Raw genomic sequence first — 26,479 nt, 5'->3', positions numbered from 1 at the left:
TCTCCATGGAAATACGGAAGTGTACGGAGTGAAATAGGATCGAGCATAAATAGAATCTCTCCGGTCGCTAGCAATGCCTACTTTTTCTTTGCCGGTTTTCAAAAGCATTTTAAATACTCATCTAGCCTCGGGGGCTCATTGAATCCATTTCAACACGACCTCAATACTACTGGTTAACCAACTGCGCCATCCATGGAGACGGATCACCCCAGACTCAATAACGTCAGTGAGCGGTTTGGGCTCAAATCGATCTGGTCTGCCCATTCAGAACCTTCGGGTCACGGTATCAGAGGTCGTATCGAGGGCGAGGTCAATGACCTTCCTATCTACGGGAGAATGCCCAGTCAACTCAATGGCACATTCTACCGCATCCTTGTAGACCCTTTTTATCCTCCTCCAGAAGGAAATCCACCTATCGAGGGGGATGGGAATGTATGCGCGTTTCGTGTACAAGATGGTCGTGTGGATCTGAGAATGCGATACGTCAGCACGGAGCGACTTCGGTTGGAACGGAACGCAAACAGACGTCTCTTCGGTCTTTACCGGAACCCCTTTTCTCATCACCCATGTGTCCGGGCTGCTATCGACTCAACAGCTAATACAAATCTTGTCTTCTGGGCTGGCAAACTGTTAGCGCTCAAAGAATCGGCGCTGCCATATGAACTAGATCCCAGCACTCTTGAAACAATTGGGTACAACCCCTTCCAGTCTCCAGGCTTGACTTTCTCTGCGCATCCAAAATTCGATCCTTACACCAACGAGCTGGTTGTATTCGGATATGAAGCGAAAGGATTTTGCACAGACGATATTGTTATCTACACTCTCAACAAAGAAGGTGCGGTTCGCGATGAGCAGTGGATCAAATCCCCTTGGTTGGCTTTCATTCACGACTGCGCAATCACGGCGAACTTTATCATTTTGGTCTTGTGGCCATATGAAGCTAATGAAAGTCAAATGAGAACCGGAGGTCATCACTGGCAATACAAGCGGGAGCGGCCCGCAACCTTTATTGTTATTCCCCGGCGCAAACATAGCCGACTGCCAGCTGGCTGGAGCCCTGGTGAACATCGCATATATCGTTGGGAACATGCCATGCTCCTGCACACCGCCGGCGCATGGGAAGAATGGGATGAAAACACCAACGCTGCTAGGATATTTGTGGAATCATCAAGGATGATGTATAACCCCTTCCCGATGTTTGATACTGAAACGGGGGGAAATCAATTCGGGGAGACGAAGGCCGATTATGTACGATGGACCATCGACTTAAGCCAGTCCTCGCAGACTAGGATTGATGACCCCAGCGTGGTAGTGGACCTACCCGGAGAGATGGCACGCATCGACGAGAGATTCCAAACGCAGCCATACAACAACATATTCCTACCTGTAATTTTGCCAAAAAAAGCTTCTTCTGTCCCACCGATCCTTCCCGTGGGGCTAAACGGCTACATGCTCATCGACAAGTCGGGTATCAACACCGGCAGAGGAGTCTTGTTTGATCCTGGTCCGAATTGTACTGTGGAAGAGCCGATCTTCGTCCCCCGGTCAAATGACGCTCTCGAGGGGGATGGTTGGGTCTTGGGGATGGTCCACCATCAAGATGTTGAGAGCAGTGAGTTGATAGTATTGGATACACAGAACTTCGCAAAGCCCGTTGCGGTTGTTCAGCTACCATTTAAAAGTAAGGGACAGGTTCACGGAAATTGGGTTCAATATGATGCGGGATTTCAAGGCTCCAGAATGCAGATGGCACCCGGACAGGAAGCGGATTAGACAACGAAAACATTCGTATTAAATAGACTCGTCGTAGCACTTGGTTGTGAAGAGCGCGCTCTTTCAAAAACATGAGGTTACTATCCTCTCCGATGAATGATTTGTGTGCCCCAGAATCAAGGACCTAACTATGGCACTGACTCCATCGGCGTTAGGTAAGGAGGATAAGGTGTCGGTGGTGAACTTTTCTTTGACCCTCTCCTACCTCGTTAGGCGACGCTTCATTCTAAGGGGATTGCCTGTGCGAAGTCCCGAGCGGTAATGTCGCCCGTGAGGGCGATGGATCTGTCGATGCCGCAAATGGTACGGAGTGTGACAAGCCTAATGTCAACAGGTGATCGGCACAGCAAAGTAGCTCACAGAGGCCAATTGCTGTCAGGGTCGAAGAGATGAGATTCTAAAATCCGTCCCTTTCTAGATGTGTCCTCCCTGCGCTATGAATATACCTGTTCTCGTAGAGAAAATAATTGCCAAATATAGTATCGACATATCGGATATCTATAATCTTGATGACACTGGCTTTATGAAGGGCAAAATCTCAACTGGTATGGTTGTTACAATCGCAGTTCTTCCTCAAGCCGCGCCGTGACTAAGGAAATTATATGTGGCCTTGCTTACATGTACACTACTCCTGGAGATCGTAATACTCAGTCGGGATGAGGTAGTAGTTCGTAAACTCCTCGAGGGTTCAAGGTACCTTTTGCTCCAGTTCTGAACAAGCTTGTTGCTCTACAAATTCGAAAACGCGCTCACCAATCGTCTGACGCGACGAGTACTCTCAACCCTTCCATTTGCAATAATACTACTTGGTTTCACTAACAGAACCAGATATATCTGGCGTCTCTTGTGGGAAGCACAGCCTTGTCACATAGATCGTAGATGGCCTGACTGACTTGGGAAATAGCCACAAGATGTATGCTCTCACCAAATATCGGCAGCCATCCCAGCACCTCGAAGAAGTCCACGACCGCGAATAGTGTTTTGAGAGGTGTTGGTGGGTACACCAGAGAAGCTGACTCTGTTGCACTCGCTGGCAGACATAGGTTGACTGAGGTCATTTCCCACCGTGATGTTATACCTTTAAGTTCGATCGCTGGCGTAGCATTTATGCTTTGTGGTTCGGAAAGTTTCGGTTCTCGAAATGGGTTGTTTTTTTCTTGTGACATCTTTTGCTTACTGTTAAGTCGAACATTCAGTCAAAATGTAATCTTTCACAACCGCCTAAGAACATGTGTGGCAGAAACGGCATCGGAGGCGATGTTTCGTCAATGCAACAGATTCATTGTTTATAGTAAGCATATGTCCAGATTCATTGACAGGATCTAGGGGCTAAGAGCTACATAACATATCAGATATGGTTCGTCTATTGTGTCCTGCTATTCCCTTCTAGAACGTCGCCACGTGCTTCCCTCAATAGCTGCCAACGCTGAGCGAATCCGACTGTGGTGCGAAGAGGCTAGGGGAAGAATAGGCCGAGGCGGGGCTGTTTCACAGAGGCCAAGCTCGTTTGCTAGTGCAAAAACCACTCGGAGGTCACCAAACTCTTGGAAGAGGTCCCAGATCGGCTGCAGGGCGGTCGAGATGCGTCTCACTTCGACATGGTCCCGTCTACGGATGCTGTCCATCAGCGCAACCGACGGTATGGGAAGCACCCCCGCGATCGCGCTGTACCACGCAGAGCCTCCTGCCAGCAGTGGCTCGACTACCAGCCAGTCCGCACTGTATCCGATAGAAAAATCAGAGGGCAACTTTGCGCGAAGTGCTTCATGTCTTTCTTTCGGCTCAGTAGTTGGAGCGGGTTGCTTAAGCGCAACAACGTTCGGCAACCCTGCAATGCGAATAAGAAGTGCATCACTGAAGGTAAAGTTCGTCGTGCTCGGGGTGTTGTAGATACAGATGGGAAGCGAGGTCGAGCCAGCGACTGACTCAAAATGCCGATAGACCTCCTCTTCTGTTAAAGCATTGTATGAGACAGGTGCGAGTAGCAGCCCATCGACCCCTGCCTCTTCAGCATCTCTGGCTAGACACTGAGCGTCGTCCGTCCGAAGTGCACCAGCAGAGACAATGAGTGGTTTTCTGCCCTGTAGAGCTTGTATGGCAGCGTCGATCGCCCGCTTGCGTTGCTCTCTTGTCAGGTAAATGTAATTGCCTGTACTCCCCAAGAGCCCAATCGAGTCGACACCGGGTATATCTAGCCTTTCGATAATTCGAACCAGAGCACCAGTGTCGACAGTGCCATCTGAATCAGCCGGGGTAATCGGAAATGCCGAAAGGCCTTGGAAGATATTCCTCTTAACGCTCATGATGGTGAATGAAAACTAAGCGATGATCCCGAGCCAAGTGATGCGCCTCGAGAGTTGTGGAGATAGATGTTGTGCTGAATTCCAATATAGTAAAGATTGGTGTGTGGGTATGTGCTTGATAGAGGTGAATGGGACTTCGCCCTTGTTGTCAATATATACACATATCTCCAGTGAGCTCAGTACTCGAATCGGGCAGAATCCTGCTGACTCCCCTCTCTCCGCTCACCCAGCCGCGGAACGGTTAACAAATTCATTGGTTAGTTCCCCAATAAGTGGGGAATGCCATGACGGATAGTTCTTTCATTGGGGGACGCCGTGCTCCCGAGAGGTTTGTCTTCCGAAAATCTCCGTCAACGGCCCCAGTAAGCTACCCTACGGCCTCCAGCAGCCAGCCGTAAGATCGGACCAAACGCTGATTGGACAGAGCTCACGACCCGAACTCGTGGAGAAGAATGACGTTGTGGCCGTAAGGCGAAGTAGACATTCAGCCTAGTCCTCTATCCAATGGGAAAGAGGTCCGGTCTGAACCTTCTCAATAAGGTACTTAACTCCAAGGTATCTAAGTTACTTGATGATCCCAACCGCAGTTTCAATTCGCTCTATTATCGTTAGATACACGGTTCCTTCTTACAAATCGATAGAGGATCGAACAATCGCAAGACACTATGCAAGACCTACGAGACAAAGATTATTTCCAGCAACGTGCATCCGACGATATGGCACGGCATCTCCACACCAAGCAGCGAAGTTTGAAGGAAACGCTAGCCCAGGCCTGTCGAATTATCTATCTACACGAAGGCGAGTCAGGCCTTGCTGGACAGATCTCAGCTCGCTCAGATCGTGGGAAAGGATATTATTGGACACTCCGTTTCGGCTTAGGGTTCGATGAAGCAACACCGGATGACTTTATCGAGGTCGACCAAGACCTACACACCGTGTCCGGGACTGGAATGGCGAACCCTGCAACTAGATTTCACCTCTGGGTCTATGCCAGTCGCCCGGACATCAACAGTATCGTCCATACCCATTCTCCATCTGTTGCTTCTCTCGCGGCTGCCAAACAGCCGCTTGTGGTGTGCCAAATGGATATGACGCCTTTTTACGACAACTGCGCCTTTTTACCGGAGTGGCCTGGGCTTCCCATAGCGGATCATGAGGGCGTCATCATTAGCGAAGCCCTAGGATCTAAGAGTTCCATCATTCTAGTTAATCATGGCCAACTCACGGCGGGTGTGACTGTGGAGGAGGCGACTTACCTGTCAGTCTACCTCGAACGCGCTGCCGGCTTACAGCTACGAGCATCAACATTGGGGCCCCTAGCGCCCGTTCCAGGAGACCTGGCAAAGGATGCCAGAAATTATCTGCTCAAAGCCCGTGTTGTCAGTGCAACCTTTGATTACTGGGGTCGCCTATGCGACAGGGTCAATGAGAGATCGAAGTAAGGGAGGTATGGTGGGACAGATGCCATGCAGATTTAGGTTATGACTGTCTTAGGTTTAGGAATTGATATCAATGCTTTCCTTGCCTTAGATGGGTGCGCAGTGTTATTTGGATGTTCTCGCGAAGGGTAGCTTTAGAAACGTGGAAATTAAAATCTGGAAAAGGTTGACTCCATGCCACTGTCCAAACTCCACTGTACACTATGCAGCCAGCACTCCACCTGATGTAGAGTTGAGAAACGGCGCCGAGCAAGTCGTAGGGAATGATGTCCGTGAGCTTGACCAGCTGTATTCCCTGGCATTATGCACTGCGTCAAACATGACAAATGCCATCTCGTCCTAGATTCTGGATTTCTTTACTTAAAGTAAGATTTCGGGGTCTCTTGTCGATTTCCTTAGCAGTCTGTTTTGTTGCATTTGGATTGTGGACGGCGCGGATCGCTAGCAAGCTGGACTAACTATGAGAATCAAGTTTCGATACATTAAACACTGGGACAATCGGCCAAACTCCATACATTGAATAAAAAAGACTGCTGGCACTTTCAGTCGATCTATTTGGTCGCTAGTATACTGCCATGAAGACTAGTTTCGAAAACTTCGTTCTCGTCCGTAAAGAAGTAAAGCGTGGCGCATTCCATGGAGTCAATGGAGTCGAAGTCTAAGGTCTGAACCGGCGAAAACCCAAGATTATGTAAGCAACTGGACTTTCATGTGACCGATGAGACTAGCCTGATGCGCTGCGTCATCTAACCCTCCTGAAGTAATTTTCATAGATCATCTAATAGGAGTCCTCAACTTCTCGCCGAAGAACCTGAGCAGGAAACACCACCGTTAGTCGAAGCATACCATCCTCGGATGTTCTTTACTTCTCTTCGTTATGCACTCTCGATTAAAAGTGGCTGCGGCCTGTAACAATTGTCGGCGGAGAAAAACGAAGTGCGACGCTCAATCTCCAAGCAAGTTCCTCTTGGACAAAAGTCAATCTCAAGCACAAGTCTAACTCTCAAACACCTAGTGTGTCAACCCTGTCGTAGTAGAGGAGAGACGGCCTGCGTATATGAGCGGAACTTTACCGGAGATCAGAGAAGATCATCCAAAATCCAGAGTCGTCTAAGCTCAGGGCGAGCGGCTGAAATCTTGCCGACGCATGGAGACCCGTCTACTTTCGCAGGTACGAATTATCCCAATGATCGGTGGAGGAGAGAACTTTGCTGAAAGATGGAATTGGAGATCCTTCAGCAATGTCGGGTCAGTCCGAACACTTGCCAACAACTCCTGCCTCTTTGCAAACGCACCGTGGCTTTGGAGCTACGGATCTAGCGGACCCATCAAGTCTGCCACCATACTATGTCGATGCTGTCGTGGGGCCGAGATCTGCTTCACAAGCTGATGCTATGACTGGCTCGGCGGAGCATCCATCCGCGAGCAAAGAATTCTTCGGCCAAAGCAGCGCCGGCTCCTTTGTTAGACAAGTACATTCGGTCATCGACAAGCGAGCAGTCGATTTTAGGGATGGTATACAGCCAAACCACCTCAACACAAAAGATAGAATGCAGGACACCCAGCCGACAGATCATCGTGATTACATCCTGCCATCTCGAAGATTCGCCGACAGTTTACTGACTGCTTATTACGATCTCGTTTGGGCCGTGTTGCCTGTTCTCGACAGGACATTTCTTCAAAAGGCTTACGAGGGCTGCTGGCTGGGGTCTCATTGTGCCATTCCGGAGCATATTCTTTATTGTATTCTCAATCTCATTTTCGCTCTTGGGAGCCAATTTTCCGAAGTCGTGGAACCATGTCGGCGAAAGGAGACAGGCCTCTCATTCTGGAACAGAGCCCGTCAACTCTACTGTCATGATGCGCATGACGCGTCACTTGAGCGAGTTCAATGCCTTCTTTTGATGGGACTGTATCTCCAGAGCACCTCCGATACCTACGAGTGTTGGATGACGATCGGATCAGCAATTCGAATGGCCCAAAGCTTAGGCCTACATTCAGGCGCATCATCTACTGGGCTTCTGGGACCTCGACAATATCAGATTGTATGCAGAGTCTGGCATGGATGCGTTTATCAGGATCGGTGCGTTTTTATCCGAAGCCAAATATCCTGAACATTGAGTACAACTTCTGGAACTAATACCACCTAAGCGTCTTGTCCGTGACGTATGGACGTCCAAGCATGATTGCTAAATGGCTGCAGACACCCGATGGGCTACCCTCTATGATCGACGATGAATTCCTTGATACACAGACGGAGCCCTCCGCTATTCGTCCTGATGGCAGCCCGTCCGTCATGGCCTTTTTTCGGAAGACCCTAGAACTATTCGACATCATCAACGATATTTTGATCCAACTCTATTTAAACCCAAAGGAAGCGAGAGTTAAAAACACCCATCATCTCAGACTAGTTCTTGACCTTGACGAACGTCTAGTCGCCTGGATCCATTCCTTACCGGAACACCTGACGTACTCTTATAACAGTTCAGATGAAGCCTTCGCTTTCCGGAGGCAGCGTGTTGTACTTCGTGCACGGTAAGTACAGTCGACCAACACACGGTCCAAAGGTATAATAATGATTTTCGTCTCGCCTAGGTACCTTCAAGCTCGGATGATTCTTTTCCGTCCAATTCTTGCGGATCTATACTTGAGGCCTCAATACTCTCCTGATGATGTAGTCAGCAAAGAGTCTAGCTTATCCCATCACGTTATTGTGCATTGCGCCTGTCTATGCTTCGAGGCTGCACATGAAATGCTTGACGTGCTGTCTACTTACCTTGATCTCGACACTGTGACTGGCCCCGTGCCAGCTTGGTGGTTCAGCGTTTTATGTAGGGTGCTATAGCTCCTTACCCCTTTTCTCGGCGCCGAAGTACTGATCAGAGAGCAATAGACATATACACAGCCGCTACCGTTTTGCTTTCAGAGCGTTTGAGGTCAATTCGTGGACTACCGCAAATTACAAAGTCGTGGACTCAGCATTGGAACTCTGCTATCAAATTACTTGGAGCATACGCGCAGGTCGGTGACTCAGCTAAGCGTTGTATGGCTGCGCTTGGTCTCCTGTCGGCCAAGATCCAAGACGTAGTAGACCACACCCAAGGCGAGAGGAATAACACAGAACAGCAGGATGAGGACCGAGAGATTCACTCAGCGGCAACGTTGAGCGAAGCGTCTGGTTGGATGAATTCTATTGAAGACACCATAGTCCTACCCAATCTTGAGGACATGGACTTTAACATAGATGACTCGTCGTGGCTCATCGACGCGCCTATTGATAGATTCTTCTGAATGACAACAAGATCAGATTCTTGAGGCACTACATTAATCTTGGCGTTAATTCGTGTGTCGAAATATGCCTTCGAGCAATGGGCCCTTCCTCTCGCGACTTTTTACAATGCTCTATTTACAGCTAGATGTTAGGCCATTTCCAAGCCAAGCCAAAGCGCCCCAGGCAATGCGCCAAGGCATCGACAAAAGCTCAAAGCTTCGCACGGCATGGGCTTACATGGGAATATCTGCTGGTGAGCACAAATGCCACAAAGGTGGTTTTCCTATGAGGTGTGGCCCTTACGTCTGTTCCTTTTACAGCCAAGAGATTGTACCCTTGCGGCAAATTCTAGCAATTTGAGGAGCGATCTGCGGTCGAACATGAATCTGTGGTAAACGTTTTCGTAATTGAATAGCACAGGACTTAGCTACATCTATGGAACCTCATTGCTTGTCACTTGTTGTGCATGGCCCTGCAACTCAATATTGAGAACTAGCATATAGATAAAGCCATAACCTGTTACAGAGATCACCCAAGGTGCGAGATTGCGTATTCTTAACTATCCGTCATCTCTGCGAGCGTCGTACCTAAACCAGCATACGTAGCAATGGCTCGATCCTAAGCAACAGACAATACTTATATTATCAAACGAAAAGCTTGCTTTCTATCACTTCATTCATCGAAAGACAGGAGGTTGTGAAATGTAATTGATTAGTGCTGAGCTATGTTATACGCCTCCATGAGGCAGTCTAAGAAGTCCGCAAGTTTCTCGTTCATATCCGCATACTTGTTTAAGCGCAAAGAATCAGGCTGTTGAACGTATCTCCGCCCAACAAGAGAAGGCAGTTCGTCCTTGCTTGCTTCTATCAAACCCTCGATCACCTCAAACGTGAACTCCATATGGCACTGAAATCCATACACTAAATCGGTGTATTCGACAATTTGGCGGGGACAGCCGAGGCTGGAGGCAATGATTTTAGCGTCCGTGGTTAGTCCCGGCATGTCGTTATGCCAGTGACCAACTTCTGTGGAGAGGCCGAAGTGTCTAAACTTGTCATTGCTTCTCCCGGCAGTAGTGAGAGTGATGGGGAAATTGCCGATTTCTGTCTCTGGGCTCTTCTCCCAGGCTGCTCCAAGAGCCTCGCCCACGAGCTGCGAGCCTAGGCAGATGCCTACAACAGCCCTCCCCTCATTGATGCATTGCAGAATGAAGTTCTTCTCAGCTGCGGCATCAAAATACGGACACTCGTCTTTCGTGGTTGATGGTGTCTGGGGGCCCCCTAAAACGATGAGTGCATCGATTGAGCCAACATAGATAGGTAGGGTGTCGCCGAGATAGAGCCGAGTGAAAGTGATGTCGTATCGTCGTTGCAAAGCCCAAGCTTCGTAAGCACCTGGCGCTTCGAAAGACTCATGCACAATGAAATGAACGCGCATGTTTAGAATGGCCTGTTGAAAATGGTTGATTGATTCAAGTTCTTGTTCATTCGTCAATAACGATCAAATTATCTGCCATTTCGCTGGCATATGTAAATGAGACTTGTTCGTTGAATGAGCCAGTGAAGTGACGTTCCGAAGCGGATCATAGGCTTCGGAGGCTAGGCGATTTACAGCCCTGGAAAATGGGGAGTTCTTTGCATGTCCCGAAATGTTTCAATTAATGACTCGGAACTGCTCGTGAGTGGCTGACTGGCTATCCACTTATAAAAAGCAGTAAGTAATTACTAGCTCCTATACGAAAGTGCATACTAAAAATTTCTATTATTAATTAAAAGACTAGCTCTAGTCCAGGCCTACTTTTTGAAATTATATTAACTAATAAGAAGCTATAAATAAATTAAACTTATATTAGTTACTTTTTAATTTAATAATTTCTTATTAAGTATTATTTATATTAAAACTACTTTACTAGATAATTTTAAATAAAAACTTTGATATTAATATAAGTTTAAAAGTTAAGCTTAAAAGGATTTTTAATTTTATTAATATAAGCTTAAAGGGTTAAGTTTAAAAGATTTTTAATTTTATAAATCTTAAATACTTACTTAACTAGCCTTTTATTTATTAATAGTAAATAAAAAAATCGTTTTTTTTAAATTTATAAATTTTAAATACTTATTTAGTTAGCCTTTTATTTATTAATAATAAATAAAAAAATCGTTTTTTTAAATATATAAATTTAAATACTTATTTAGTTAGTTTTTATTTATTGGTAATAAGTAAAAAATTATATAATTTATATCTTACTTAATTTTAATTATATTTTTATTTTAATCCTTAATAAATAAAAATAATAATAAATTTATTATTTTTTATTTTAACTTCTTTTTTAAATTTATTATAGAGTTTTATTTTAATCCTCTTAATAAATAAAAATAATAATAAATTTATTATTTTTATTTTAACTTTTTTAAATTTATTATAGAGCTTTTATTATTTCTAAGTTCTTATTTATTAAAATCTTATTTATAATACTAACTTTTATTATATAATAGTTTTTTCTAGTTTTATAAAAGATCGACTTTAATAGGATTATACTTTAAAAAAATTTATATAACATAATATATTTTTAATTATATTAATATAAGCCTAAGTATTATTTAGAGGCGATTTAAGTAGAATTAGCTATATAAATTATAAAATATAATTCGAGCTTTAGAATAATATTGGTTAGAGTTAAGTTAGTACTATAATTAGTTAGTATTTTTATTAATTAAAGACTTAGGTTAGGGTTATATAAGTAGTTATTAAAATTAAATTATAAAAAGGGGTACTAATAAAGTAATTAAAAATAATAAATAAGAAGATTATTTTATATAGCTTATTTATTATTAAAGAGTAAGAAATAGTATTAAATTATTATAAATAACTTCGTTAAAATTAATAAAAGTATAATATATTTATTTATTAAAAATATAAAATAGTTATTTAACTTAGTAATAATATTAAGTTATATTTTTATTATAAATATTAAAAAGAGAAGTTTTTAAAAATATTAAGGACTATTATAACTATTTAAATCTAACTAATCTAAAAGTTAATATTTTATTTAATAATAATAATTTAGTTATTAAATAGTTTAACGTTTTATAAAAGTATAGTTATTTTATATATTACTATTTTATTATAATAAAAATAATATTATATATTATTAATAAAAGCTAAGTATTTAATAACTAAGCTAAACTTATTATATAAAGGGGATTAAGAAACGATTAAAATATAGATTAAATTAGAACGGACTATTAATAATATTAATATAAGCCCAAAGGGTTAGGCTTAAAAGGATTTTTAAATTTATAAATTTTAAATACGTATTTAGCTAGCTTTTTACTTATTAATAATAAGTAAAAAATTATTTTAGGTTAGTTAGGTTAGGTTGAAGAGGTTAGGTTAGAGGTTAGGTTAGGGTAGAGGTTAGGGTTAGGTTGGTTAGGGGTGGCAGCGTCGAGGGCTGGGTTTCCCGTTGATGTCGCAGCCGCGCTGGCCGACGCGATTGGCAGCGATAAGGTCGGATTCCGTATCAGCCCGTACAGCACGTTCCAGGCGATGAGAAGGGACCCTGTGCCTCAATTCTCTTACCTCACGCAGAAGTTGAAGGCTCAAGCTTGCCTATCTGCACATCATCGAGTCTCGTGTCAACAACTGGGAAGATGTCGAGAAGATCGAGGGTATCGAGTACCTCTTGGAGATTTGGGACAATGTTTCGCCCGTCTTTGTTGCAGGCGGGTTTTCACCTGAGCTGGCTCAGAAGGCTGTTGACGAGGAGTATGCCAAGTGGGATGTCGCTGTTGTCTTCGGCCGTCATTTCTTGGCAAACCCGGATCTGCCATTCCGCATCAAGCACAGCCTTCCACTGAACAAGTACGACCGCGACACTTTCTACACGCCGTCCATCCCGCAAGGTTACATAGACTACCCGTTTCACCCTGCTTTCAAGCCGGGCAAGCCATTGGCATAGAGCGCAGTGGTTTGGAGACATGACGACTCATAATAGAAATAGATGATTAAACATAGACATTGAAACATCCCGTTCTTCTAAGCTCCCTTTTTCTGAGCCTTTAATTACCATAACCTTTGTTTGGGTATCTAATAGTTGCTGAGAAGTGATAGTCCCTGCCTCCGATGCTCCTCAATTGCGACGGAACGTATCGATATGACTGACCCTCATTGCAAAGCCTTTGGCGTTAACAAGTAACACCAATGGTAGATATCAGGGTCGGTAGACTTCAGCTTAGGCGTAGGGATCTTCGCAAAAACCTCAACATCGAAAGGTAGGTTTTCAACGTCGAAGCGGCCAGAGGAGTAACTCAACGAGATCCAGAAGCCCCCATCGGTCAAGTGTCGTCTCACTCCTTCTGCCATTCTTAATACCGACTCTTCGCCTCCACAGGAGATTGCGTCCACAGTGCTTTTGTCGATGATCAGATCGTACGTCTCGAGCTGGAGCTGCGTGGCATCTGCAACGAGGTAGCGCATTCTCACGTCACCAAATACTTGCTTTTCTAGCATACGGCGCGATCAATGGCTCGAGGCTCGAAATCAACGTTGGTAATGTTTTGAAAACCTCTTGCCCGGATATGGTTCTGCAGGTCGCTCGTTCCGAAACCTAGCTGCAGGATGCGAGCCGAGTCGTCCAGATTGGTGAGACATGGGTCCACGATCGACATGAAGGTCGCAGACGAGGTTAACCACTCAAAAGTGGTCTCGGATGCGAAGCGCTCGCCCAGTAACTTTGCTTGTCGAAATCTGCGGGCATAGTTTCTTTTGAAAGAGAATCTCGTTAAAAGCCGGAGGTTGATTTGTAGGTGACACTGCAGTCCCGTTGAATTGATCGAAGTTGTTCACAAGGAACCATCGGAGTGCCGGAGTTCATTTACCCTTATCGCCAGATCTGGGCAAAGAATTTTAAATGCCCACATTTACGTAACACTGGAAGCCCCATCTGACATCATATTATTGGAACACAATGCCAAGTGGTTCCGCTGCTTGAACAGTGCGCGGGGCCTGAGTAATGTTGTTTGTTGACAACTCGTTCAATTAGATTGTACATTTGCTCTTGTCACTACAGGTTCTAATACCCTGATTCATTGCCAAAAGCCTTCCGGTTCCTAAGCACCCGTGAATATACGCAAACTTCAGTAGAGGCAAGGCGATATGATCAATACCATCGCTATTCTACACCTAGACGACGTCTCATTTCCTCCAACGCATCTCTGATGTTTCTGTCGAGGTCAAAATTCCACAACTCCTCTGCCTGCGCATAGATTTCCTCGCGTAGCTTATCAAAGTCCTTCTCATGCTCCGTCCGGAGATCGTAAAGTTCGCCAGCCCTTCGACTCTCCCGAATAAGCCATTGACCCCTTTCCCGACGGCTAGCATCAAATGCAGCAAACGCAGCCTCAATTCCTCTACTATCTCGTACCGTTTGGTCTGCCAACAGTGATGCCATGACTGCCGCGTCTTCAACACAAATTCCCGCTCCAGCACCTTGATGCGGGGTGGATGCGTGTGCTGCGTCTCCAAGAAGGCATATACGGCCCTTCGCATATGTAGGGACCGAGTCATCGCCTAAATCGAACAGAGCCCACTGAGAAGGTCGTTAACTCGATACCCGAAGGTATAAAAGATGACTGGGAGTGTGTTCATCGCAGACATACCCTGTCCAGAACTTTCAAAAGCTGTATCACCCTCTGCATTCGCGGACTGAAAGCTTTAAGGTCTTTGATGCAGTCATCTACTGTAAGGGAGTGTAATTGTCTCGCTTGGCCACTCTTCGGTAGTTGAGGTGTGAGCGACCAAGTTCAGCATTTTCCCATGAGCCACCGGGTAGGTGACTATGTGTGCATCATTGCAGACCTAATACATTGTTAGGTGATGGTTTTACAATAGACCGTCTTGAAAGTGATAAAAAGAATAACTCACCCACAACCCGGAGGTTCTTGCTCTGTCTGGTCCCAGAATCTCTACGGCTTGGCTCATCGGTATCAAACCGCGGTAAGTATACTTATGGGTGTAGGTGCACTTCGTAGCGGCATGATTGTGTCCTATGACGATCCCTCTTGTGTGAGATTTGATTCCATCGCATCCGATTATTCCATCGGCCTCAGCGGTTGATCCGTCTCGGAAGATCATTCGAATCCGTCTGCCCACTTGTTTTGGGTCCTCAATGCTTTCCAGCTCCTTACTGTAATGTATCATGTCATTGGGAACATGTTTGAGTAAGTGCGTTAAGAACTGGCCTCGGTGACAACCCCGAATTCCTGTAGTAGAGTTTCCAAGTGTGAAAAGAACGGTGTCCTCGTTTGCTTCATCTGTACCGTCAAACACCTCCCACCGGAAAGGTGGCTCAGCCACGCTTTCGAGGGCTTCGAGAATCGCCGGATCACAAGTTACCATCGCCTTGAGAGCATTAGGCGAAACGCCCAAGCCGACTCCAAGCTCGGTATAGGCATGGGCCTTCTCATAGATGATACAGGGTACATTGCGTTTAGCGAGCGAAATGGCGAGGATTATCCCAGCTATGCCTCCCCCAATGATGGCGATTTCGAATGGTTTCGTTTCTTCTCCCATAATGATGTGATTTTTTTTGGAGGAAAGATGGGAGACTACAGACTGAGGAGCGAAAAGAGGAGATGATTCAATTTAATATGAATTTACATGAGTGGTCGAGCATTATTAAGGTTTGAACGGATGTCACACGGACATTGAGCAAAAGATCCCCGAGGTACATCACGCATCTATCGGCCCCAACTTCACCAATTTGAGAATATCTCACTCCTTGGATTTATCATAGATCAATGGCTTTGGCTGTGAGGAGTATAAGGTGCATATTCTTTAGTTGAACTGTTTCGAGGGGGGCATACACATACAATCTTGCAGAGCTGGAGGCATCGTGCTCCAAACGTAACTCCAATAGCAAGATGGTCTTTCAATCTATGGTAAGGCAATAACCGTCAAGATCACGACTATCAGTGCTTGGATACAAAATTTCGATATCTCTTACTTGCGTATCTACTTTTAACCGATCAAATAGCAGACCAGGTCATCCTCTTTCGGCATTGCTGATGCGGTCACCAAATAATATGTGGCAGTGTTGAGTTAAAGTTCTTCATCTCTCCCGAAGGTTTCCTACCCCCTGTTGGTAGCGTGGCATCGTGCCCGAATTTTGAACTATGCTGAAACTTACCGGATTGGACTTTTGATGACCACTCCATCGATGAATTAGTTAGATGAGCACTGTTTATGCTGCATTTCTTTGACGGCAAGTTAAAAGTTATGACCATATATTAATGCTTAAGTTCAACATCATCTTCATCGTTACTACGCTGCTGTGAAGATTAAAGCAACGGTGTGAATCTTTCTTCTTTCCCGTTTCTCTCATCCGGCTCCCAGGATTTCACCGAAAACTTTGCCAAATGCCATCTTAATTACAACGTGAACAGTGTTGTGTCTCTACCTTCTCTCTTGAGGCTTTTGTTGGCTCTGTTAAGCATGATCTTCATGATCACGCATGTGACAATACTCAGGGCTGACGATGCCATCATGAGCAAGTTGGCCATAACATATCGAGGCCCATCATTTGATGGGAAGAAGTAGGGGCTCCAGATATTGCCTAACTGGCTGAGCAGGTTAATGATCGCTGTCGCACACGCCCTCTTCTCTGGAGTTTGGTTCAGGGTGGAGCTAGCCCACGAGAAGACCATGGCATTGGAAGAAAAGCATCTGGATCATTGCATCAGCTGAAATTTCACATCCCCGAAGACCGAATACGCTCAACTCACCCGCAGATGTAAAGGAATGCAGCAAAATAACGTGCAACTATGTTGACCGTGGAGACCGAAATGATGAACCCAACACATGCGACGCCCTGTGGCACGGAAATGTGGAAGCCGCGCTCTTTACGACGGTCGGAAGACCAGGCTGTTGTGAATGCGACGACAGTGGCAAGAAGGTACGGCGGCGCCGTCAGAATGAGGGTCAAGGTATTGCTACCAAGCTTGAAGCCCTTGACGATCGTGGGGAAGAAATTGTTGAAGCCATAGGCTGAGTGATTCGCGGTCAGCATTACCACCTGTTTTGCTATTGTGTCAGTGTACTGTTCGGCATCTCTGTTCCTACTATTGTCTCTGCAAATTCCGGTGTGACTCACGAATACCCAAGTACGGGGGTCTTTGATGGCAAGTTTCAGCCCGTTCCAGACACTCGAGTCTGCCTCTGGCAAAGAAACCCGATCTCGTCGAATACGCTCAACCGCGACTCTTTGCTCAGCATCGGTGAGCAACCACTTGGCAACGCCCGACTTCTGTCCGGGGAAGTCAGGAAGCAGCGCGAAACCTAGAAGCGCTGCGGTAAAACTTCAGCTCCTTCGATGATGATGCCAGCCAGCGATGCCCCTTGCGCCCTCGAGGCCCGAGAGCACGCCAGCAGCAATAAGTCCAGAGAATGCCGTGGCAAGGAGGACGCCAGAGTATAAGACAGCAGTGCGCAATGCTAGTTCTTTGCGTGGGTACCAGCATGATAGAAGATACATGGCTCCGGGAAAGAACGGGGCTTCCGCGATGCCAAGAAAGAATCGTATAACAAGAAGGTGGGTGTAATTGCCAGCTCCAGCCGTGGCAGCTGAGACGATAGACCACAATGCTGTACAGGCAGGGATGTATATACCGGGTCGTGTTCGAGTTATGAGCATGTTACTTGATGGATGTCAGTACTTCAGCGTGGATGGGCAGAATTCCAAGCACGTCTCTCTTACCTAGGAAGCTGCATCACCATATAGCCTATGTTCAAGATAGAAACAGCAACGTTGAATTGATTTCCAGTCAGATTGAGATCCTTCTCCAAAGAGCTCAATCGGGCTTGACTGTTACCAGTTACTGTTAAAGACTGACCAATGTTGCGGGAATTGAAGGTTACAAGAATCTTACGCAATGTTGTTTCGATCAAGATAGTTGAAAAGATACAAGAGCCAGACCTAGAAGCTGTTAACCTTTGCACTGGATCTCGAGCTACTGCTTCGGACGACTGACCATAGGGACGAGTGTATAGTCGAGTTTCCTCACCAAACTCTTTTCGTGGGCAATGAACTCCTCCTCTGCCATGCTAAAGTTGTTTTCAGTGGCATCTTTCTCAAGAGAAGCATCATGCTCTTGAAAGGCGTGTAGATCGTCGATATGATCAGAGCTGGCTTGCATTGTGTCACCCTTTTCCTCGGATCTATCAATAGCCATTATCGCTGGTATTGAAGCTTGTGATCTCCAATGATGAAATTTCGAATAGGAAAGGGAGGGTGGGACCGATCATAGAAATTGCGTGCAGGTGCAATATTTATCCAAAGTCTCTTTCTGCAAGAACAAGAGAAGGCATGCCAGTCGAAATAACGCGGCATGGTATTGGGTGACGATGGGTCTTAACTTATGTCTTTCGAACAAAAGCATTACTTTTCAGACACACCCCAAAGGGAGACACAAATGGCAGTCTGTTCTGGTTGTCGAGCAGGAAGACGGAAACCCCAGAATTACCCCGCAGACCCTCAATCTAACCCCAGGTTCTTACCCGCTAGTAGAGTATCCGTACAAAGGTCTGCCTGAAGCTATGAGGATTACACGCCCAACCTGTTGTTCTACTTCCTGCCAGCATCCAGCCAATAGGCAGCCACGGAATCGTATGATCCAGGTGTCTGCCATGCCAGTGTAGATAGAGACGTCAAGTCGTTCCATAGTGGGCTTGTCCGTACCTGTCTCGGGTTATTCCAGCCGCTGCTAAAGTTGGTGAAGGTCATCTCGGAACAATTTGAACCCTTCACTCCCTTGCGTAACGGAGTAGTCCGTGGCTTAGCGGAACAGTCCGTCACATGGAGAAATCCAGTCTCGGTGCCCGGGCTGCTCCTTGAAAATGCAAATTGGTATTCGCCATCATGAAGTTCGCGAATACCGCCGCCATGGGTCCCGCGAGTTGTGGCTTGACAACATGAATCGTGAACATCCATCCCGTTCCAATGAAACATCCCGCCGGATATGGCGGGGTCCATAACGATGAGGGTATGTTGAGGCGCGACATCGTCGACTCACAATTTGCTCCATTTACACTCCGCACAACATTTTCTCGTTCAATAGTACTTTATCATGACTACGACATCCGTAAAGAGTTCAAGAGTTATCATAATGATGACCACAGCACACGTCCGAGTCTATGTAAAAGGTTACTCTGTTTTATGATATCAAGAAGAACGCTGTGCAGAACAGAATGTGACACTTTATCATATGATCCCTCTAGGGTCTCGGGGCTAACGCCGATAAGGTATAATCATGCTTCGCCGCGAAGTGCAACGCGCTTGATGTGGTTGAGCGCACTCCCGCCCGCAACCATTCAATTTCAATCTGATTGGTTTCGAAACTGTGATTCAATTTGGCCGTCCACCTGGAGCCTTGTAGGGTGACGACCTCCATGGTCACCTGCTTTCCGGGCCGCAGATCAGCATCTTCGACGTCTACAAGCGTAATTTGGTCCCCCTTCTGTATTTTGCCGTAGTCTGCGGGATCACTGAACGTAAGCGGTAACATGCCCTGTTTCTTCAAGTTCGTCTCGTGAATTCTGGCAAAGCTCTTGGCAATGACGGCAACACCACCCAAATATCGCGGCTCCAGCGCAGCATGTTCTCGCGAGCTTCCTTCGCCGTAATTGTCATCTCCGATGATGCACCACCTGATGCCGGCGCTCTTCATGCTTCTCGCAGCTTGAGGCACGGGTTTGATTTGGCCATCGACCGGATCCATGGCTTTACCAATCACGTTCAATGAGCTGGCGTCGGCTAAGAAGTCATTGGTGGCTCCGAGGAGCATGTTGTTGCTGATGTTCTCCAGGTGGCCCCGGTACTTATACCAAGGACCAGCGGGCGAGATGTGATCTGTCGTACATTTGCCACGCACCTTGATCAGGATGTTCATGCCACGCGCTTGGCCGACTCGCCATCCGTTAAATGGTGTCAGGAGCTGGAGTCTATCGCTGGAAGGGAGGATGCTGACTTTCAATTCCGTTGTGTCTGATAGTACAGGAGGTTGAAAACGGTCGTCGCCTGGAGAGAAGATGACCGGGAGCTCGGCAGCTTGAGGGGGCGTGAAGCGGAATTTCTTGGGAGCACCATATGGACCGGGTATGGGTATGTCATCAGTCATGGGGTTGAACGTGAGATTGCCAGCGAAGGCAAATGCTGCGGCGAGCTCAGGTGATGTGACAAAAGAATGAGTGGCCGGATTGCTGTCGTGGCGACCTGTGAAGTTGCGGTTGAAGCTGGAAATGACCGAGTTCCTTTCGGCGTTCTTGACATCGACGTCTTCCCGATCCCATTGCCCGACACATGGGCCACAGGAATTACTCAAAACAACTGCTCCAGCTTGTCTGAGCGTATCGAGAATCCCTTCCTCCTCTGCCGTAGCACGGATTTGCTCACTTCCTGGGCTAACTAGGAATCGCGTCTTTGTCTTCTCTAGCCCGGCTTCTCTGGCTTGCACGACGAGATGGCGAACCTTTTCTAGATCTTCGTACGAGCTATTGGTGCAACTCCCGACTAGACTGCAAGAGATGTCTGACGGCCATGAACTCGCTGACATGTCGTTTGAATTGAGATAGGTGTGCCAGGTCCGGGGTGAAGGGGCCATTAATGTGAGGCTCAAGGGTCGAGAGGTCTATCTCGATTATTTCGTCGTAGTAGCGGTCGCAACCCTCGTCTCCAAGAAGGAGTGGCTGTTTGAAAATATCGGCATAGTCGGCGATATTCTTCCGATTCGTGGCTGATAGGTATCGCGACATCGCTTCAGAGTAAGGGAACACGCAAGATGTTGACCCAATTTCGGCAGACATGTTGCAGACGGTTGCCATCGCCGTAGCTCCCAGCGTTTCGGTGCCTGGACCAAAGAACTCAATGACTTTGCCTTTACCTCCAGAAACAGTGAGGGCAGATTATGTCCTTTGACGAGCTCCATCCCTGGAGTTTGCCGGTCAGGCGCACGCCGCAGACCTTTGGACAGACGAGCTCCCACGGCATACCAGACATTGCATCGACAGCATCGGCTCCACCGACACCGATACCTAGCATGCCCATTCCTCCGGCATTCGGTGTGTGCGAGTCCGTGCCAATCATCAGGCCGCCTGGGAATGCGTAGTTCTCGAAGATGGTTGTGTGTATAATTCCCGCTCCTGGCTTCCAGTACCCGATTCCGTATTTCTTCGTCGCACTACCGAGAAAGCATACACTCTTCGTGGTCGCTAGCAGCACGAGCGAGATCCTCCTTATCACCTTTCTCGGCAACGATCAGGTGGTCACTGTGAACGGATGTCGGAACTCTGACGCGTGGAAGACCAGCGCTAATGAATTGAAGCAAGGCCATTGTTGCTGTGGCATCGTGGCATGCTACTCGATCGGGCCGCAGGCGCAATATTGTCTTGCCTCGATGTATTTCGTCGAGCGACCACCCATCTTTGCCGGGGACTAGGTGGCTGTATAGGATCTTTTCGGAGAGAGTCAGGGGTCGTTTATTGGACTTTTGCAGGTCATGAAGGGCTTGTAGTCGCGATCCATAATCTAATGGGTTGTACTAGGTCACGGTCAGACTCAGTGCTTTGGTTTTGACAGGAGTTATGCAAAAGACTTACCGGCTCCAAAGGACTTAACGGAACTTGTACAGATGCGGCTGGAGTTGCAAAATGTCTTCTCCATGCTGCGTACGAAGATTGTTTGAAGGAGGAGCGTCCATTTGACCTAGTTGCCTTCAACAGCGCTAACATCATGACTGCGGTTTCTATGCCTCAGCGCCAGTCCAGACACCCTCCAAGGGCACGGCATCTTTTTCATTCTCCTTCCACTCGTACTGCGATACCAAACCGTGCTGGTCATTGCGATGTCATGAACAATTCGTAGCAGCTTCTGCTTCAAGCTCAGACAGTCGAGAGTCCTGGGTAGCTCCGTTTAGAGCTCCAAAGTTGGGGTATACGCGGAGTAGTCCGGAAGCTGAGCAAGGTCCAAAGCCGGACTACTCCGTCTAACACCAAATCCGAGTCCAACTCCCGGAGCTATCCGCATGGATCACTCTCGTTGCCCAAAAGATAGCGCATTCAGGCCAGCTGGATCCTTCCAAGTCCCAGAGTCCCGGGAAATTCCAACACGACGCTGACGAGTGCCTAGCTGCGTCATCGATATCCCGGGTTCGGGAAGTTCGCTATGTCGTAGGGATCGCTAATGCTGGTCAAAGGAAAGCTCCAGCTAAACTCAGACTTGTCGAAATCGGCAAGAAAAGTCTCAATCTCCGGAACATAGTCGTTCGTTGTTGAATGGAATGTAGGGTCGGGATAGACTCCCTGCCAATGTACAGGGTCGTGGGCATTCGGTAGCTCCATCGAGGCTCCCGCCATCTGGTGCCAGGGTGCGTCCGCCCCGTTGAGCGCTATGTGAGAAAGGTCAGACTGCTGCCCAGCTGCGTCATAGACAGGTGCCCCTTCTGAGTTTTCAATCGCAGTCTCTCCGTCTTCGGCGCTGAGAGGCATGAAGAGTCGGGGATTCTTTGATGGCATATTGCCGGTGTAAAGTTTGCGGACTGTGAGGTCGACAATAGCCCCGAAACTTCTCTGTCCCCTTTTGACAGACGGCCACCATTCCCCACCAACTGCTAAGAGACCCGAACAAGCGCGTAGACTTTTGGAAAGGTCGGCTGTAGACGCGCTTTGACGGACGACGGGGCACGTCCAGAAAGAATAGATCAGCGTCGCCCCAGCCGCGAAAATGTTTTGGACCGTTCGCCATCCATGATGAAGACCTTGCATGTCGTGCAACATTTGGTAGTCCTGCAGAATGGACGAAGCATTGTTGAAGCAGACCTGGAGAGACTCGGGAGGAGGGTTTCGAATGACCTGTGAAGGCTGATAGAGCATCACCATCGTGGTGTGATACTTGATCTTCAGCTTCAGCTTCCAGATGCGACGCTGTCGGTTGTCAACACCGGGGAAATCAAAGGATTCTTTAGACACCTTCCGCCACCAATTCACGAGCTCTTGTTTGATTCTTTCTTGTTGGTCGGTCGGGTTTCGCGGCATTGAAAACCAGGAGGAGTCGCAGGGCAGATGGTAAAGTTGTTGTTTGACGTCGGAAATCAGTCTATCGAGTTCGAACTGGTGTCGTGCATATCTCAGTACAGCCTCCGAGAAGGAGGATGGAATCGTATTGAGGCCGTTCGTATTGCCTGTGCGTGATAATTGTGGTTCAGGCATCATGATATCGAATGTTTCGTCGCGGAAGCCAAGGGGCCGGCCTTGGATAGATGATATGGATCTACTATTGTTAGTAAATCGTATAATCAAAGCACTACTCGAAACTTGCCTGTCCAAGGAGTATATGGTGAAGAAAGTCAACCTCTTAATTTGCTGATTCTCAAATTCGCTACTTGGCTGGATGGCCGCAGGTGGTTCCCTATGAATCCCTAGTTCCACGCAATGCGCCAATGCAATATGGATGAGCGTAAAAAGATTAACCTCTGCAGGGGTCAACATGCTGTGTATAATCAGAGTTACCAAGGCTTGAATCGACGACAGAGATATCTGCGAGAAACAATCTTTCGAGAAATGTAGAGCGGCACGGTAGAACCTTTCGGGAGGAAACTCGTAGATCCGCGATCTGATCTTCATGATAGCTGCGATATTGAAGACCATGAAGAGGGTAAAAGCAACAACGGGCATAGGCACCGCTTGCACACCTTGATCGCTCGGGGTGATCTGCCGTCCATTCCACCTAAACGCTTGAACGGAACTTGGCCAGCCATTTGAGCGAGCATTCAAAAGTTGCATACAGAGCATCAATGGCACTGAGTAGAGATGTCGCTTCTAAAACTGGGTAGTCGGGATGCATCCAGCGAATGTAGGTGTGTACGAGCTTGATGGCATCTTCTTTCCTTGAAGTTCCTGCGCGTAGACGGGCGTTAGCTTTATCGTAACAGCAATGAAGTGTGCAATCTCTTAAGTAGAGAAGAGATGCATACGAACCTGTCGTAGACACACGTGCAAGGCACGATTATATTCTTGCGAGACGTTGCTTGGGATGGTGCTGTCGTGCCATTCAGATGCTGGTCCCTGGGCTTGGACGTCATCAATCAAAGCAACCGGTGTTGAGCCCGCACTTGAGGGAGACGCCCCAATGAGATTTGTGAAAAGAACACCAGAACTCGATCCCAGATAATGCTTTTGATCTGAATCCGAGTTGAGCGACAACATCCCTAAGTTCCTGGCGACCGAATGTGCACGATCCGGGAACTCTTCGTCGTGGTCGTTGGATCCCGCGGCCTCCGCGGTACGCTTGAGACTGCCTGGTCGTTGCGACCCCAGAACTATAGTCCCTCCCACCGGCACCGGTTGACTACATCCGCGGCCGGACCGGGGAGACGATGTCGAGATATTGTCCTCATCGTGGTCTCCACCTCCGACGACCCCCGATCCTTTCGGGTCCGGAAAGGCGTCTATCTGCGGGCCACCTGCTATGTCGACGTCAGGTAGCCGCTGTTTGATTATTTCCTCTAGCCATTGAATTCTAGCACGTGCCGCACTCGCAAAGCTATACACGGATAAGGATCATCAGCCATGGACTCCTTTAGCCGTCTTTGAGTACCTTGCAGGGCGGATGGGACTCCAGTATGAAGCGCTCAGAATGGGACCAATGAGGGCGCAGTAGGGGTCATGGCAATGTGGCATTTACACTTACTTGCGAACCAACAAACGCGAGTTCTGACTATCAACATCTAGGCAAGTTTCGCCGGCTTTTGCGCAATTCGTGCAGGCAGGACTTCTCCGTCGCACTGAAAAGTTGAGAATGAGCAACCCGAACAGTTTGAGCCGGAGTAACGCGGCGATGGTCCCGGTCATTGTCCAGGCTAGTAATACCAAACCCCAGCGCGGGATTTGATCTGACTGGAGCCACAAGGCAGGTCGGGGATCATGAGAGAGTCTCACCTTTATTCGCCTTGTGCGACAACGACGACAAGCGAGCCGGACCTTCTTTGGCGGATTTGCCCGTGTAGCCATTTCTGGTATGAAGTTGTCGATTTTCTCTCGTTCTTTGGAGGTTATGTCCCGCGGTGTGAAGGTAAGCGACCTGGAAGGAATTGGCGAGGAAATGAATGGAAAAAAGGCATAGCCCGGGGCAGCTCCCGACAATGGCGAGGCACATAGCTACTAAACAAGCTAGTACTTACGTTAGGTACCAAGTACATTTACTGGATCCCGGGAGGAGTGTTTCCCAGGGGGCTTGTCACGTCACTTTCCGCCTTTCACCCAACCCCTGACGGGATGTGGCTTGGGCTACTTTTTCGGGATAGACACACAGAATCCGCGGGAAACATACATCAGGCATACCGGGGAGGATCACATAGAATCATATGAGGGCTTTCACAAGAGCTATAAGAAGTTTCAGCTACTATTCAAGCCTTCATTAAGACCATTTACAGAGGAGCATATCAGGGAGCAACAGCTCACCTTTGCAGCGGATACCTCTAGGCACTGCACTTGGGACACTCGGGAAAGGCCTAAGCGAGCGGGCCTAAGCGAGCGGTACAGCGCCTATGTTTCCTTGGAAGACCTCGGTAGTATGTGGAGAAGCTGGCTTAGTGCCCAATTGGCAAACCTGGATCGGTAAGCGTACCTGTACTCCATACTTTTGCATCGGACACTTTGCTGAGTCTAATCAGGGCTGGCGGACACTGGAGTCTGGACGCTGTCGCTCGTTCGCCAAGAGCATTCGCAATATGTTCTGCCTGACAAGATGAACCTTGTCAACCCGCCGGCGGTATTCTCGTTGAAGCCTTACGAAGAATTGTTCTTCCGTTCACAGAAGGTTTCACAGCTAGGGTCTCGCTACTGCATGCCCCAAATGACGAGTGGGTTCCCTGGGAGTCGGAGATCTATTAGTTTATGGTCCGTGGACCCGATATGGCTTGTAGGCTGGAGTTACCAACAATTATTCATGCTTGAATAGACTCTTCCACCTTATCCCAAGATAGTCTATACCTTGTTTACAGTTTGAACTATTCTGCCGGATAACGTTCGATAGGGCACGGCAGATGGTGGAGCAAATCAGCGTGTAGCAAAATGTGCTTCGGGGCATCGGGGAGCACGCGGGCCGTAGGCCCTCCGTGCATAACACCTCCCAATCGCCTAGTCGTACGATTGAATCTACCGTCATCGCACTACTGGCCCTAGTATCATAAGGAGGCTTCTGTGGTTTTGATGTTCCAGCTTCCCACTGGGACTTGTCACTTCGCTGCCATGCTGCCCTAGTGAGCTTGACGATCTTTCGTCAACCTTGGTGAAATTCTTCACCAGGAACCCCTCGGCAGTTGTCATCCTCGCGGAATCGCACTTGATAAATCGCCCCGCCTCGAATTCGATGCATCTGAGACGCAGAGCGCACTGGCGATGGGCGTAGTAGGCTACAGCATCATAGGGCGGCTTGATTTACCAAGGACGGCTGGGACGAAAACTACGAGCGGGAAGTGGGATGAACTCAAAAGCTGCATTGTTCATTACGGGATTACTTTTGTACTCGGACGGACGCTCGCTTGGCTTTGTTTGGCACGCGGGAGTATGACTTAATCTGACTCGCGGTGACGGGAATGAGTGCTCCGCCGGATGTAAGTGAGCATTATGAGCTTGATGTATTA

At 47.5% G+C, this 26,479-nt stretch overlaps 8 protein-coding genes across 8 annotated transcripts; 2 read left to right on the top strand and 6 right to left on the bottom strand.

Annotated features, from left to right (window-relative positions):
• Window positions 1-192: 192 nt before the first annotated feature.
• Window positions 193-1,773, top strand: HER10_EVM0011026 (lignostilbene dioxygenase family protein; the record flags this gene model as incomplete). The annotated part of the gene is made up of 1 exon (XM_035480468.1): window positions 193-1,773. One exon carries the CDS (start codon window positions 193-195, stop codon window positions 1,771-1,773), a length of 1,581 nt encoding a protein of 526 aa, XP_035328486.1.
• A 2,807-nt stretch (window positions 1,774-4,580) lies between these two features.
• HER10_EVM0005570 (uncharacterized protein) lies at window positions 4,581-8,806 on the top strand (the record flags this gene model as incomplete). The annotated part of the gene is made up of 8 exons (XM_035475180.1): window positions 4,581-4,616; window positions 4,718-5,514; window positions 6,289-6,345; window positions 6,550-6,686; window positions 6,746-7,598; window positions 7,667-8,050; window positions 8,111-8,222; window positions 8,351-8,806. 8 exons carry the CDS (start codon window positions 4,581-4,583, stop codon window positions 8,804-8,806), a joined length of 2,832 nt encoding a protein of 943 aa, XP_035328001.1.
• Window positions 8,807-9,497: 691 nt separating this feature from the next.
• HER10_EVM0007504 (GMP synthase) lies at window positions 9,498-10,223 on the bottom strand (the record flags this gene model as incomplete). The annotated part of the gene is made up of 1 exon (XM_035477059.1): window positions 9,498-10,223. The coding sequence occupies one exon, from the start codon at window positions 10,221-10,223 to the stop codon at window positions 9,498-9,500; it is 726 nt and encodes a 241-aa protein (XP_035328184.1).
• Window positions 10,224-12,953: 2,730 nt separating this feature from the next.
• Window positions 12,954-13,456, bottom strand: HER10_EVM0008337 (uncharacterized protein; the record flags this gene model as incomplete). Its single annotated transcript, XM_035477864.1, has 2 exons — window positions 12,954-13,286; window positions 13,334-13,456. 2 exons carry the CDS (start codon window positions 13,454-13,456, stop codon window positions 12,954-12,956), a joined length of 456 nt encoding a protein of 151 aa, XP_035328254.1.
• Window positions 13,457-13,959: 503 nt separating this feature from the next.
• HER10_EVM0006335 (uncharacterized protein) lies at window positions 13,960-15,359 on the bottom strand (the record flags this gene model as incomplete). The annotated part of the gene is made up of 3 exons (XM_035475923.1): window positions 13,960-14,357; window positions 14,528-14,645; window positions 14,712-15,359. The coding sequence occupies 3 exons, from the start codon at window positions 15,357-15,359 to the stop codon at window positions 13,960-13,962; spliced, it is 1,164 nt and encodes a 387-aa protein (XP_035328075.1).
• An 857-nt stretch (window positions 15,360-16,216) lies between these two features.
• HER10_EVM0007645 (uncharacterized protein) lies at window positions 16,217-18,016 on the bottom strand (the record flags this gene model as incomplete). Its single annotated transcript, XM_035477195.1, has 8 exons — window positions 16,217-16,511; window positions 16,571-16,860; window positions 16,939-17,132; window positions 17,172-17,321; window positions 17,352-17,482; window positions 17,542-17,649; window positions 17,714-17,760; window positions 17,816-18,016. 8 exons carry the CDS (start codon window positions 18,014-18,016, stop codon window positions 16,217-16,219), a joined length of 1,416 nt encoding a protein of 471 aa, XP_035328193.1.
• Window positions 18,017-19,057: 1,041 nt separating this feature from the next.
• HER10_EVM0011292 (uncharacterized protein) lies at window positions 19,058-21,572 on the bottom strand (the record flags this gene model as incomplete). The annotated part of the gene is made up of 5 exons (XM_035480728.1): window positions 19,058-20,345; window positions 20,386-20,689; window positions 20,733-21,050; window positions 21,082-21,379; window positions 21,438-21,572. 5 exons carry the CDS (start codon window positions 21,570-21,572, stop codon window positions 19,058-19,060), a joined length of 2,343 nt encoding a protein of 780 aa, XP_035328513.1.
• Window positions 21,573-21,971: 399 nt separating this feature from the next.
• HER10_EVM0002030 (uncharacterized protein) lies at window positions 21,972-24,845 on the bottom strand (the record flags this gene model as incomplete). Its single annotated transcript, XM_035471759.1, has 6 exons — window positions 21,972-23,106; window positions 23,155-23,580; window positions 23,621-23,732; window positions 23,876-24,378; window positions 24,526-24,606; window positions 24,742-24,845. The coding sequence occupies 6 exons, from the start codon at window positions 24,843-24,845 to the stop codon at window positions 21,972-21,974; spliced, it is 2,361 nt and encodes a 786-aa protein (XP_035327653.1).
• Window positions 24,846-26,479: the final 1,634 nt, after the last annotated feature.

Source organism: Colletotrichum scovillei (assembly GCF_011075155.1).
Source record: "Colletotrichum scovillei strain TJNH1 chromosome Unknown Contig00010, whole genome shotgun sequence".
Taxonomy (NCBI): domain Eukaryota; kingdom Fungi; phylum Ascomycota; class Sordariomycetes; order Glomerellales; family Glomerellaceae; genus Colletotrichum; species Colletotrichum scovillei.
Note: the sequence above shows the minus strand (reverse complement) of the source record. Positions and strands in the feature narration are given on the sequence as shown.